Source organism: Coffea eugenioides, chromosome 10 (assembly GCF_003713205.1).
Source record: "Coffea eugenioides isolate CCC68of chromosome 10, Ceug_1.0, whole genome shotgun sequence".
NCBI lineage: Eukaryota > Viridiplantae > Streptophyta > Magnoliopsida > Gentianales > Rubiaceae > Coffea > Coffea eugenioides.
Window position 1 is genome coordinate 34,425,752 of NC_040044.1, and position 14,263 is coordinate 34,440,014.

Consider the following 14,263-nt stretch of genomic DNA (forward strand, 5'->3'; position numbering starts at 1 on the left):
GTCATGAGTTCAATTCAGTTAAACTACTTCTTGACTTGTGCCTTAAATTATATATTGATGTATTGGTCTACGAGCAATTTCAGACAAAATTTGTGGCCTCTCCCATGCCTTTTTTTCCTTCCCTCTCTTTCCCCTCTTTCGTTTGTTTTAAGCTTTTGACTTTTCACTGATATAACTAGCCATAAGCGTGTAGCATCACGTATTAAGACTCAAGACACCAAATAGATAAATAAATATAACTCAATACATTTTTCATTTTTTTTTTCTAATCCTATTGAGTATTTGAAATGTGATGACATACGTAGTGATGTCGTTTTAAACTAGTTCTATCACCATGGATTCTGTACAGAAAGCAACACGAATTCTTCAATACTTCTAGTACTGAAAAAAGATAATGTAGACATATATGGTGGTGGCATTAGGATGACATAATTCTGGTATGCATCTCTGAGGAGATCTGTTGCATAATCTGACGGGTTTGGCTGTTATATTTCCTGCGCAAATTGATCAGACCAATAGGAATCTCATGAAAAGTTTTATGTCGTTTCGAAACAACTACTTTGCAGGTTTAACAGTTGCTCTCGAATCAATGAAAGAGTTCTACATAAACATACAAGGGTCTTACTTGGTTCCATTTAATACACCGACTAGACCTTATTTAGCATGTAAATTAGCAAAAAAGATCTTTATATACCCACATAGAACTTTTCTATTAGTTCTGGATTAATTACTAGACATGCCAATATTAGTTACTTTGAGCAGAAATAAATTTTTTGAGAATTTGATATATGGCAAAGGTTTATCATAAATGGCCAAGTGGGAAAGGGATGAGCAAATTAAAAATAAACTAAATTAGGTTAATCAATTCCAATAAATTCGAGTTGAATTCGATTTTGGTATTAGATGTTCAATTTCGATTTTAACAAAAAAATCACTTTCGCTTTTTTGCATATAATATTTTTGTAATTTATTCTTAATTTCTTATCTGTTGGGATTTATATGCCTTATGTTACAGTTTAAAACTTATTATGTAATACACATATACACATACCCATTGACTATTTTTATTGACTATCTCTTCAATTATAAATAATAAAATTAATAACTTTCTAACCATGGAAAACAAAACATTATATAATTCAAAGTAATACATGTAAAATTACTTAATTACTTGTTACGTAATATGTTTGTATGTTTAATTTGCACGATACACAATTCGTATAGATACATATATAGGACCTCATTACAAGTTACGGATATTTAGTTTGTAAAGTAATTCAATAAATCACACACCATAAATCCAATTTCTTTTTTTTTTTTTTTGGTGCTTGTTATCAATTATCACAATAGATTTCCGGTTTTAATTCAAATAATTTTCAATTTAGTAAAAATGAATTCGATTTTGATTTCCAGTCAAAATTTTAGTGGGGTAAAAATCAATATTGACTCATTTTGTTTAACCAATTAATCAATTAACCAACCGACTTCACCCACAAAGTATGCATCCTTTGCATGGTAAATTAGAGAGCATGATGTCTATAAATATCCTTGTTTCTCAACAAACATCTCGATATTGAATGCCCTAAACCATCAAACTATTTGTTCTTATCCTAAGATTAAAACTACTTGCATCTGACTTGAGCATCCAAATTAAAAGTACTTGAATCTAACCTGAGCACTCGTGATTTTTTTTTTTTTTTTTTGGTAGTAAAAACTTGGTATTGATTTGTATGAAGCTATCATATCTTTGCATATCAAGGTAAGGTTGCCAAAAATTTTAAAAAGAAGGAAACATTATAGTTTATTTGTTTTATCTTTGTTAGCCAACAAAGCAATGTTGGATCATGCTAGGGCAGCTAGACTGAGTGCTCTGTATCATTCAAGAATAATAATTCAACCTTCACATGTAGTTCGATCTTGATGCCAGCAAGCAGCAACTTTTCTTTAACGTTGAGGACAACAGAAAAGGCAAACTATTGAACATCCAAACTGGAAATGTTATCCAACTTGCTACATTTAGGAATTTAGTGCACAAGAAAAAGTTATTTTAAAGGTTAAAAAATAATACAGAAGCATGAATCTTTAATCTGTACTGCATCAACATTAAGCAAAATGATAAACAAAATTTTACATTGCTGTATCAAGATATCAAGATCTGCTAAATCATGAAGAATACAGTTTGGCCAGATCCTCAGAGAATGCCTTTCTGATGGATTCTCTCTTAATCTTTAAAGCTGCTGTCACAAGGCCAGATTCAGGAGTCCATGGTTCTGAAAGGAGTATAATTTTTGCAGGGATCTCGAACTTCTCGAGGCGTGCAGCCTTTGCTGCCTGTATTGGACCAGACAACAGTTAAGAGTCAATTTTTCAGGAAACTATGTTGAATACTAAACAAATAAGCAGGCAAAAGAGATCCTGATCTCCTTGCAGCAGGCTCAACAGTTTCTCATCTGGTGCATTTTCCATTTCTCGTTAAGGTTTGGATGACAATGTAAACCATGTTATCTAACACTTAATCATTAGGATAGTTTGACTTTTAAACCTCAAACATTGATACTATGCTTAAAAAAGCATCCTAATCAATTAATACTTCACAGATATTGGCAAGATGTTGACCTCAAAAATGGAAAACAAATAAAGGTCTGTGCCAAGATGGGAACTTATTTATATCCATGTTGCACTCAAAGCTCAAGGAGCAGAAAAAGAAGTACCTTTACTAATGAACCATGCACTTCCTTTATAGTTTCTTCTTTTTGGCATAGGTCTGAAAAGTTGGTGTACTCAATCCCTTTCTTGGATGCCCATTCTTCAATGGCAGCTTGTGAAGCAACCACTAAAGCAACACAGTAGCTATGGAAAGGATCAGCATGTAGCATAATATTATCGACATACGGGCTAATGATAAGAGCAGCCTCAACCTGCAGAGCAAAGCACCAATAACTGAGCCAAATTCAAACTATACAATAACATGCATAGGCGAGCATCAACATTGTTACCTTTCCTAGGGAAACATACTCTCCATGCTGAAGTTTGACTATATCCTTTTTTCGATCAATTATCTCAAGGCAACCATCAGCATGAAATTGCCCAATGTCACCTGTGTAGAACCACCTCATGCCTTTCTCATCAACCTGTAAGCAATGAAAGTTTAGTTGAATTGTTTAAATTTTAATTAAAAAAATAGTGCAAAATTTTGCAATTACCTTGTATACTTCCCTGGTTTTCTCTTCACTTTTGAAATATCCAACAGTAACATTTGGCCCACCAATAACGATTTCGCCTCGAGGCTTTGGAGAATCACTCGTTAGATATCCACCCTCGGGCCAGTCTATCAACTATAGTTCAAAAGTAGAAACGTGACAGAAAGCATTTACACGAGGAAGTTAGATTAAAACAAGCAACTTCAAAAATAAGTTCCCAAGGAAAATAGGTAAATACTAAGAACAACCATTTATTTGGCAGCATTTTATATGGAGAAACACAACATTATTAGATTTACACAATGCAGCCTAGGAAATAAGATGTTAGTCTAACCCCTTCAAAAATGTACAAGCACCTATACAGAAGTCATAAGTCCTATAGGCTTTGGTAGCTTACATCATAAGACACAATTCAAAAACAATACAGATAGCTGGAAACTGAACGTCTCACACACTGCAAATATATATAACTACTATAGAATATTTTTTTCTTTTTTGTTAGATTCACCAGGAAAAGTAGGCTATATAATTGGCAAGCTAATACTTTTGAAAATATGAAGTGAAATACTTTGTACTTTACCTTAACATATGAACAAGGCAGTGGGGCACCCACACGACCAACAGATGTATCATCCTCCTCACTGAATGTCCCGCCGGCACAGGTCTCAGTCAGACCATAGCCCTGGCCTATTGGAACACTGAAAAATACAATTGTCAGAAATATAATATGCAAAACTCATGCACAAAAGAAAAGGAAGGAGGAAGGTTAACATCTGTACAAATAATGTCATATGATAAGGATCAGCATAATGATTCTCAAACACAACTAAAGGAAACATAGATACAAATCTTTGGAATGCCATCATGGTAACAAACTGAATTTATTACTTGATCCAAAAGAAACAAATCATTATGTATTCATTTGAAGTATTACATTTTAGGGAAAAAATGGATTTACAAGTAAAATGCATTTAGATGTATAGAAGTATATGGCCGATGTTGACCAATGGAGAGGATATATTTAGATAATGACCAGTTAATAAAAGACAATAAGTCAATTTGGCTTAGCATAAGAAGTACGTCAAGATCATCCCTTTAAAGGATAGAAAGCATGGAAACTACTCTAGTCTCCTCTTTCTGGAAACTAATTTGTCATACGCATGTGGGTTCAAGGCACAAACATACACAGACACACAAAGAAAGAGATCCACTTGTACAACGAGAATGAGCATTAAGATGCTGAAATATTGAGAATGGAACTTCAACTTCTAGGTATGTCATTATTATGTTGACATCAACAGCATGCTAATAAACTAGTCAAGCACGGTTATCAAGATTACATGCATTTGTCCACTTAAGGTTTAAATATGGTTCATTACATAGGAGATCAAAAGTGCATGTTGACATAACCATAGGAAGAATGCATAGATCTCAGGCAAATCATTCTTTCTAATCTATATATGAGTTGAAGGTTTTGAACCAAACTAACCCCAGACATATGTTGATGAATCTTTGAGTATCACCCGAAAGCGGAGCACCTCCAGATAGTACAAAACGGATACGGCCACCCAAAATTGCTCTTATTTTTCTGAACACCAGAAAGTTCCAAAGAAGCCTCTCCAGACCCCAAGCTCCCCACCAACTTCCATTTACTGCAGACAGTCGACGAGCATATGCCAAATCAAACAGTTTCTTTGCTAGTCCACCTGTAGCATCTACCTGAAGATTTGGCAAAGCTCAGCAACTAAACGACCAACTTGCAAAACAAAAATTAAAGCCTGGTAAAGCATTTTACTTGTATTAGCTAAGAATTACAGACCTTCTTGCGAACACCATCTCGAACACGATCAAGAATTGCTGGGACACAAGCCATCAGTGTAGGCTTTAAAACAGATGCATCCCCTTTTGTTCCCTTCTTTATCTTATTTGAAGTATCAGTAAGAGTCAAGGGAGAGCCATACCCTATAGAAATTCCAACAGCTGCCATAATATTCTGTAGCATAGAGAATTTTTTCTCATAGTAATTACCTCAACTATGTTGTCACTAACTCAAAGTAATAATTAAAGCAACCAAACTAATCACTTACTAATTATCCCTGATTCAAGGAAGATAAGAATCTGTACCTCAGCAGCCAGTTCAAGAATATGGGCTAGGGGTAGGTATGCCATGTAAACGTCCTTTGTTCCAAGGCCAGGAACGATAGTCATAACAGCAGAGCCTGTAGCTAAAACATTGCCATGTGTCATCATTACACCCTGCATAATAGGAAGTTACTTTCAAAATGTTTCAACAATTTGTACAACCTTGCAGACAAGCTCAACAAACGATGACAAGATAACTAATTACGCAAATCTTGAGAACAAACTTTTCTTGTTACAAATCAATCATAAGCAAATTTCACTATTCATCTTTTTCTGTGTCACATCTAAGCCAGAAAACAGGAACATCTTCAAATCAGGATCAAAAGAAAGATTCAGATTGGCAAGCACTCCTCTACCAGGTAAAAATTCAAAGAGCTCAAATCAATATTCCAGTGATAATATGCACACTCTTAGCTTTTCAATGGAGGTGAACTATTCAATGAATTCATAAAGAGTGATGAAAATCAATTCTAAGTACCAAATACAAATCATATCACAAGCAGACATTAAGAAATTTCTCACGTACAAAACCAGATAATCACACTTGCATTCATTTACCTAATTAAGCAGATGTTCCTATATATAGATAATTAGTGCAGACAAGTCTTAAATGCACCTTAGGCAATCCAGTACTTCCACTGGTATACATTATGACTGCAATGTCAGCTGCAAGAGGTAATTCTGGATCAACAGGATGTCCTTGACCAAGCCTTAGTAGATCAGAAAAGGCTATAAGCGTCCAGCTAACACTAGCAGAAACTGATGCTGAATTCGATGGAAGCTCATCATCCATGCTGATTATACGTTTTACTGTGTCAAGTTGCCCGCTTATATCTATAAGTTTCTTCAGTTCTTTGTGCCCACAAACAACAGTTGTAACCTCAGTCTGACCAATGGATAGAAATTTGAGTGAGAGGATATGACTTTCACAATGATAAGCAAATGAAACTGGTACATAAACCTTTAAAGCATACTATTCTATGACAACATTGAACTTCACTGTTCACAAATATGTTCAAATTTACAACCATCTTGTAACCAACTCGTGGAACAGAATATTGAATTTGAAATTTGAGAGTCTGAAGTGTATTACAAGATACGCAACAAAGTCTTCTTATTACCACAAGGCAGTAGATAAAATCTGATTTCAGTGCATATGGGAAGCTTTCCGAGTAAAGATAATTAACCACCAGCAAACCAGTCATAGAATAAATGTGAGCCTAAACACTAACTGAAGACACTAAAAAAAAAACTTTCGTTGTTCACACCAGGACTAATGCAAGGTATATAGTACCCTAAAAAATCTTTTCAAGCCCAAAAGACACAAGCTACAAAAGTACTCTTTTAAGAAAGTCAATAATACCCTAACAAAATCTTGACCTTACAAATGAGTTGACTTTCGACAAACTTCTGGGAAAATAAAATGCAGTTGCAGCCACATGCTTAGAGACAGGTAAAGCGACAAACTGCATGCAGATAGAGTTCAGGAAAAGTTGATCACTCTACATTGAGCTACAGTTCATGAGTAGTGTTCAAGGTCACTCATGCAGCAATACAGCCAAGTTATTTAAGGAGACTTGTAACACTATTTCCTTTCGCTAGTTACCTAAGTATTCTCCATTTACCCACCTCCCTTCTGTTTTAATGACTTTGGAGGACAAAAACCACTATTAGATCAGGAATCTAATTTAGGACTGGGCACTGTTCATGTTCCTTAATAGCTTTACATTGATTATAGTAGTGATGAGAATGTTTGGATAGTTTCCTGTTTAAAATATTATTTGGAATAATTAGTGTAGCACTTTTTGTGATGTGATATATGTGAGATAAAAAGATTATTGGAGAATGTGTTTGTTATGCAAACACAAATATTATTTCAAATAATCATACATCCAACCAAACACTCCCAGTATATTAGACAAACAACCAATGCATTTACTGTGGACAATAGACGTTCATATTCATGTGAGCATGTAAGTGTATAACGTATGTAACTGTGACTGAGGGTTTAAGCATGTCTTGGAAGATGGTAGGCAGTTTGAGCAGGTCTTCAAAGGTAAATATATGATGGAGTGGAAGAGAGACAGAGTCAGACCTCATTTAGTGAATGACAGAGAGCTTCTTCCCCCAGAGATGCATAAATGGTCACAACAGTCACATTCTGCCTGAAGCAACCCTGATTCAAGAACATCCGAATTATAAGTAGCAAAACATTGGACAGTTGAAATGCAATACTACATCCTTTTGAAGAAAAGAGAGAATCAGAAAAGTGTATGACAGATTGTACAATCAGTGGAAGTTAGATGCCTACAAGTAGTGATTTTGGATAAACAATTTGGTAGTCAGTGGTCTGAATAGTATAATAAGATGTCTTTCAGAGTGTAGCATTGTTGGTATTGATTTTAGATCCAGCAAGACAAGCTCAAACCTGCAGTGCAATGAACCACTCCGCCCGTGTATCAGCAAAGATGGCTACACGTTCTCCCTTTCCATGACCAAGTTGTGCTAAACCAGAGGCAAAATTGCATACAGCTTCAAAAGCTTGGCCATAAGTTAACCACTCATAATCACCCAAATGAAGCTTCTCAAAGGACCTTCCATCTTCGGATGTCTCAATCTCTCTGGAAATTAACTTCCTAGTACCTAGTAGTCTCTTGTCAAAATGCTGCTTGCATGCTTGCTCAAAAAGCTCCGCAAGAGTGGTGATCCCTTCCCAGGCTGTTTCCACAGGAGATGGAAACCGACTGTTTCGAATTGCGTAACCAGGTTCCCCACCGACATCAACTGGCACACCTCGTTTTTTCTCACTCTTTGAACTCCTTAATAGAAAAGTAACCACAAGAGGAACTAGGACTCCAACAATATAAGCACTCATCTCTCAGGTTTCAAAAACCCCTACAAGAAGCAACCAATATATGGCTAAGACAAATTTAACATCATCCAATTACCAATTGCAATGTTATACATCATGGTACATTTATCACCCTTATGCAATTCAAAAGCTTGGATAGAAAAGTAATTCACAGAAACCAACAGTTTGGCATCATCACTGAATACTGGCTCAATTATGAAAGTAGTTATGATCATCACAAAATTAGCTCTTTTATCAGACAGTTAAAGTAAAATAGTTTCCAATGGTTCCTTCTTGTTATTAAAGATACAAGTTTCCGTTAGCTTTAATTCTCTGATTGAATCAAATTAAAAACACACACACACACACACAGAGTTCAATAATTGCTGGAAATCCAATACTGGAATAGAGACAACCAAGAAAGATTGGGTGCCAAGGGGGAAGAGCCAGACATCAACTGGATGCAGGAAACTGCACGGTACAAACACAATTGCAACACAAAGCTGACAAAAATAGAACAACATTAATGCCCACAAAGAACATTCTTATCGACCATGGTCCCATACAACCACAGACACTGTCACACACACGCAGAGCACACACACAAAATAAAACCTCAAACTGTTTCTCTAGATGCTAGTACATAAACTCTCATCTAAACTTACTACAATACCCACAAAGAATCAATTTTTGCACCAAAAAAGAAAGAAAACTTCAATTCTAAATATCAGCATAATCCAACAAGTAACAAAATAAATGAAAACGCACTTGATAAAATTGGCACATGCATAATATCTGTAGTGGAACAAGTAACAAAAAATGGCAGACACTCAAAACTTTACATGCCAAAATCAAGGAGAAAACTGAAACTACTTCAAAAAATTTTTAAATTTAAAATACCAACAAGAACCCAGTTCAAGAAAGTCATAAAAATGTATAATCAAACGCCAATCAAGACTGCAGTGTCATGCCTTGTTAAACAATGAGCAATCAACTCAGATGATGCTATTCTGCACTAGAAGAAGGTGTAGAAAACTGGGTTGAGAGCAATGACAATTGAAAGACGTCAGAGAAGGCTAAAAGAGGGACCACAATGGCTTAATCAGGGACCGGTAAAAAAGGCCGTTTTGGTTTGGCGGAGAGATCAAGGCACCGCTGGCCGCAGGGGCTTTGAGTGAGGGACTTTGGAGTTTCAGAAGGTTCCAGTCTGTAGCAGCTAGCGTATTTCTTCTAATATTTTGTTTGTTCATTTTTTGTTTTTGGGATTTTTTTTTTTTGGCAGAGAATTTTGTTTATTTGAACCATACACGTGGAGATTGAGATGAATGCAAATGCAAATCAAGACAACTGAATTAAATGGGAGCTATATTTTGACCACCAAGGGAAAAAAAAATTAAATGAGAGCTATAAAAGTCCAATTTTTGAGGTTCATATTTGTTAATCCTATTTGGCAATTTTTGTGACACAATCCGGCCTTTTACCAAAATTGAAAAACAACAGATCAAGAATAACAATTCTTTTTACAGTTTTCAATGTATAATTACTCTAATTTGGCCCAAAAATTTTCAAGTGAATCAAGTTTGTTTTCTAGAGGGTTAATTACAATTAATCCCCTTAAGATATACCTCATTTTTCACTTTACCCCATAACTTTTAATTTTGCTCACTTAACCCCCTATAGGACCAAATTACCCTTCCATTATTTTGACATTTCATTTACCTTTTTTCTTCTCTTTTATTTATTTTCCTCTTTCTTCTCTCTTTCATCCTTCCCAATAGAACACTCCATCTCAACAGAAATTTTTATTTTGAATTTGTAATTGCATTTTTTGGCGAAGGTTTAAAAGACATCAAAAATTAATTTTGATTTTTTGTATGATGCGACGTGTCACAAATTTCAATTGATGATTATTAATCAGGTCACAATTTCATCTTATGACATTTTCTTGAGAATAAAATGAGAAACTAGAAAGGAAAAAGGAAAAATCAAAATTAAAAGAATTGAAAGGCTAAAAAAATTGTATTTTAGGAAAGTGATTTGAATATTTTTTTTAATCATTTAAGGAGAAGATAGATCTCTGCAATTCTTCTTTTTTAATTTCAATCATTAAGATGAAGATTTTTGTGGGAAAGAGGAAGAATTAAAGAAAGAAGAAAGAGGCAAAGAAAATAAAGAGCACACAAGGGCAAAGGAAAAAAAAAAGAGAAAAATAAGAGTTTAGAATAATAGAGGGATAATTTTGTCCAATGGAGATAAAGTGAGACAAAAAAATGGTTAAGGGGTAAAGCGAACAATGAGGTATACTTTAAGGGGATTAATTGTGATTAACCCTTTTCTAGATAAAGAAAACAATTCATGATGTAAGTCCAACAATGACTTAATTCAAAATGTCAAGTCAAGCAAAATACAAGATACATTCTCAAATTCAGAGTTTAGAGGGCAAAATGATTATTGAAAAGTCAATCAATGAATTATATCAAATCCTAACAAATTTTGAACTTCATCCAGTGATTTGTTAATCTAGGTAAGCAAATTACACTTGAAGAGTTAAAGTTTCTTTTTGGACCAAGTTTGATGTGTAGTTAGACAGTCATAGAAATGTTGGGACAAAACATGTTAAAAGATTATGGAAATAAATCTAATTTAATCTTTAACAATGAAATGGGATTCTTAAAGAGTTCAAACTATAGCAGCATTTGGCAGAGGTGTAAATATAAGAATCGGATAATTTAAAAAACCTCCGTTGAGGTTTCTAATAATTTCACTTAGCATCCTAAGTTTTGAAAAATATCACTTGCCTCCCTTATTTTTGACTTTTTGTAACATTATTCAAAATATATTATTAAAAACTCATTTTTGGATGGAGAAGGTGTTTTCACTCCAAACGTACCATTCGTTGTCATTTTTTTAATTAAAATTATATTAAGAAAGCTTAAACTCAATAGACAAATTGTGTGAATGTGCAATTTTTGTGGGATATAATATAACAGTAGGAGTTTTAGGGTATAAATAATTTATTTATAAGAGTGTATTCAAGGTGTTTTCAAGTCCCCCTAAAAAAAAGGTGTTTTTAAGCCAAAAAATATTATTAAATTAGTACAAAATGTTTGCAATCAACATGGAACATTTTTCAAATTGTTAAACTTTATGAATGCTAAAAAGGACACGTTTAAAATTATGTTTACAAACTTGTTTAAGATGCTTTTAAAGATCGAAAGAAGTTATTCTTTTGCTAAAAAGTGTTTGTGAATTTCTAAATATTATATTTATTGTGTCGATTGATGACATAAAAACTATTCAAAAAAGTCTTTAAATATTATTAACATCCTATAAATTTTAACTACAAAAACCATATTGGCTAAGTTTTTAAAAGTTTAAGATATTAACAAGATTTGCAATGAAAACAAAAAGGTACACAAGAAAAGGGCAACATTGGAATGAAAATATATTCTCTATCCAAAAATAAGTTTTTTAATAATATATTTTAAAATGGGTTTATAATGTTACAAAAAGTTAAAAATAGAGGAGGTAAGTGATATTTTAAAAGTTTAAGGGTGCTAAGTGAAATTGTTAAAAACGTTAGGGGAGGTTTTTGAAATTATTCCTATAAGAATAGAATCAATATTTTTTTTCTTTGGAGCATTTAAGGAAAGGGTTAAATGCACTAAACCCCTCTCAACTTTACCCTTAATTGAGTTTTACCCCTTTGAACTCATTAAATAAACACTTTGTTCCCATATTTGATATTTTAAGACAAAACTGCCCTTACTATTTTATTTTATTTCTTTTTTTGTTCATTCATTCTTTTGTTTTTTCTTTTCCACTACTTTTGTTATTTTTTATTTTTTACTATTTTTTCACTTCTCTCATGTCACTATTTTGCTTCACTTTCATATTAATATTACTAATTTGTATGCTTATTATAAATTTGTAATTATCTTTTGCTTATAATTTCATTATTTTTTTATTTATTTACACAATTAGAAAATTCAAGACAAATTGTATAGCAAGAAAAAATTATAGACGCCTATCATAATCAAAATGTGTATACAACTAGCATTAATTTGACTATTTAAAATGATATTAGTAAAGTAGAACTTTAAATTACTTAACATTAAAAGTATATCCCAAAAAAGAAAGTAACTAATATTTTTATTTACTTTTTTATGTATAGTTGATTAAACATTATGTTATTACGATCTAAATTGGTTATTGTTGTTATTAAAAACTATTTTATTCGAAACTCCAGACGTATTAATTTATTAATGTATGAAATAATTTATGCGCATAGATAATATATACTTTATGATAGTATAGACTTTATGATCATTATTACTTCCAATAACAAAAGGTAAAAAAATTGAAATAATTAATGAATAAATTAAAGAAGGTTAAATTTTATATATAGAAAATAATAGCAAAAAGAAGAAAGTAGTTGATTATATGAGAGAAGAAAGAAAATTTAAAAAATACAAAGTAAAGGGGCAAGTAATAAAAGGACCACAAAGGGAAAAAGGAATAAAAGTATAATTAATATTAAAGGGGCACTTTTGACCTAAAACATAAAGCAGGGAGGCAAAACGCTTATTTATTGAGTTGAGAAGGGTAAAGTGAACTTAAGGGTAAAGTTCAAGGGAATTTTATGCTTTTAACCCTTAAGGAAATAGTATATTATTTTTTACCTCAAATTTGTTTTTCTTGTATTCGATATGCAATAGAAAAGCATCATCAAAATCTTGCTTTCTTTATGCATTGACTTCAATAATTGGACCTTCTTCGCTTTTTGGAAAATTTTTGAGTTTTCTTGAAATTGCCTACTCTATATTTTGGAAGATTACTCTTTAAAGTCTTCATTTTACAACCTCCTCGAGCAAATAAGAATCTAATATAAGTTGAGCCTCAGGTTCTAAATTCTAATCTCCCTATCCCCTCCATGCTTTTTAAATCTCACCCTTGCCCTGTTTTGAAAAAAATTTATAAAACCTCCATTTCAGGCATTGAAATTAGTTGTATATGCTATATATTCCTCCAAATTTCATCTCAAGTTACACCAACATCCAACAATTGTTGAAGCAACCATGAATTTATTTGGACTCAGCAGAATGATCACTAGAACTCGAAAAGTGAATGCTATTTATGCTTAATCATATTTACAAATCTCGATTACATCTTGTCAAATATTAAACTTTCCCTCTTGTAATTAGGTGAAAAGGTTATACTGTTGTTTTCAAATTATACTTGTATATAATCTTGCACTTTAAGTCCCAACTAAGGGCATGTTTCAATAATATTTTATTTTTAAAAAAATTTTGCGTGCATCACAAATATATTGTCCAACCATCTTTTTATATTTCTAACCACCTTTTCGTCTCACGTACATCACATCACAAAAAATATTATAAAATTATTCCAAATAATATTTTCAAATAATCTCTCATCCAAACACACGTAGCATTTTCGAGAAGCCTCATATGCAGGGAAAAGTCCAAAATTGAAATACTCAAAAAATGAGTTTTTTTTTTTCGAAACTACTAAAAAAAAAAAAGAATTTGTGACGTTTATTGATATAGGTCTGAATCCTTTATGCCTAAAATCCGAAACCTGGATTATTGGACCAAACATTTGTGTGCCACTTAAACAATTGCATATCGGAAAGAAATAAAAATAAATAAATAAATAAAAAAGAAGCATTTGCAGATAGATCTCGTTTGGTGACTTCAAACTCAATAATTATGAGATCAGAATATTAGTATCGCACTGTAATAAAACAACTGATTTAGCATTAGACCATTTTTGTTGGAGTTTACCATTTTCTTCGTACCATGCACATGACGGAACAGCTTTTGAAGGTCAGTCATTTAAATTATGCTTTTTCATCAAATCACCTCATTCAACTCTCAATTAACTGTGGTTTTAGTCCACAACTTTGAACGGAATTTTGGATATCCTTCCCAAGAAAAGAAAATGTCTGATTTTAAAATTATTTACAACTTGGAACGGAATTTTGGATTTCTCTTCCATACTTGCGATTATAACAAAGCTGTAATGACACTAGAAATCAAATGCCAGG

General features: G+C 32.8%; 1 protein-coding gene across 1 annotated transcript; it reads right to left on the reverse strand.

Annotated features, from left to right (window-relative positions):
- Positions 1 to 1,910: 1,910 nt before the first annotated feature.
- On the reverse strand, positions 1,911 to 9,393 carry LOC113748881 (long chain acyl-CoA synthetase 9, chloroplastic). Its single transcript, XM_027292461.1, has 12 exons — positions 9,165 to 9,393; positions 7,771 to 8,237; positions 7,438 to 7,518; positions 5,959 to 6,228; positions 5,325 to 5,456; positions 5,020 to 5,193; positions 4,690 to 4,919; positions 3,781 to 3,898; positions 3,204 to 3,335; positions 2,997 to 3,131; positions 2,712 to 2,918; positions 1,911 to 2,331 (listed from the first exon to the last, which is right to left on the reverse strand). The coding sequence occupies exons 2-12, from the start codon at positions 8,215 to 8,217 to the stop codon at positions 2,164 to 2,166; spliced, it is 2,094 nt and encodes a 697-aa protein (XP_027148262.1). The 5' UTR covers positions 8,218 to 8,237; positions 9,165 to 9,393; the 3' UTR covers positions 1,911 to 2,163.
- Between the last annotated feature and the right edge of the window lie 4,870 nt (positions 9,394 to 14,263).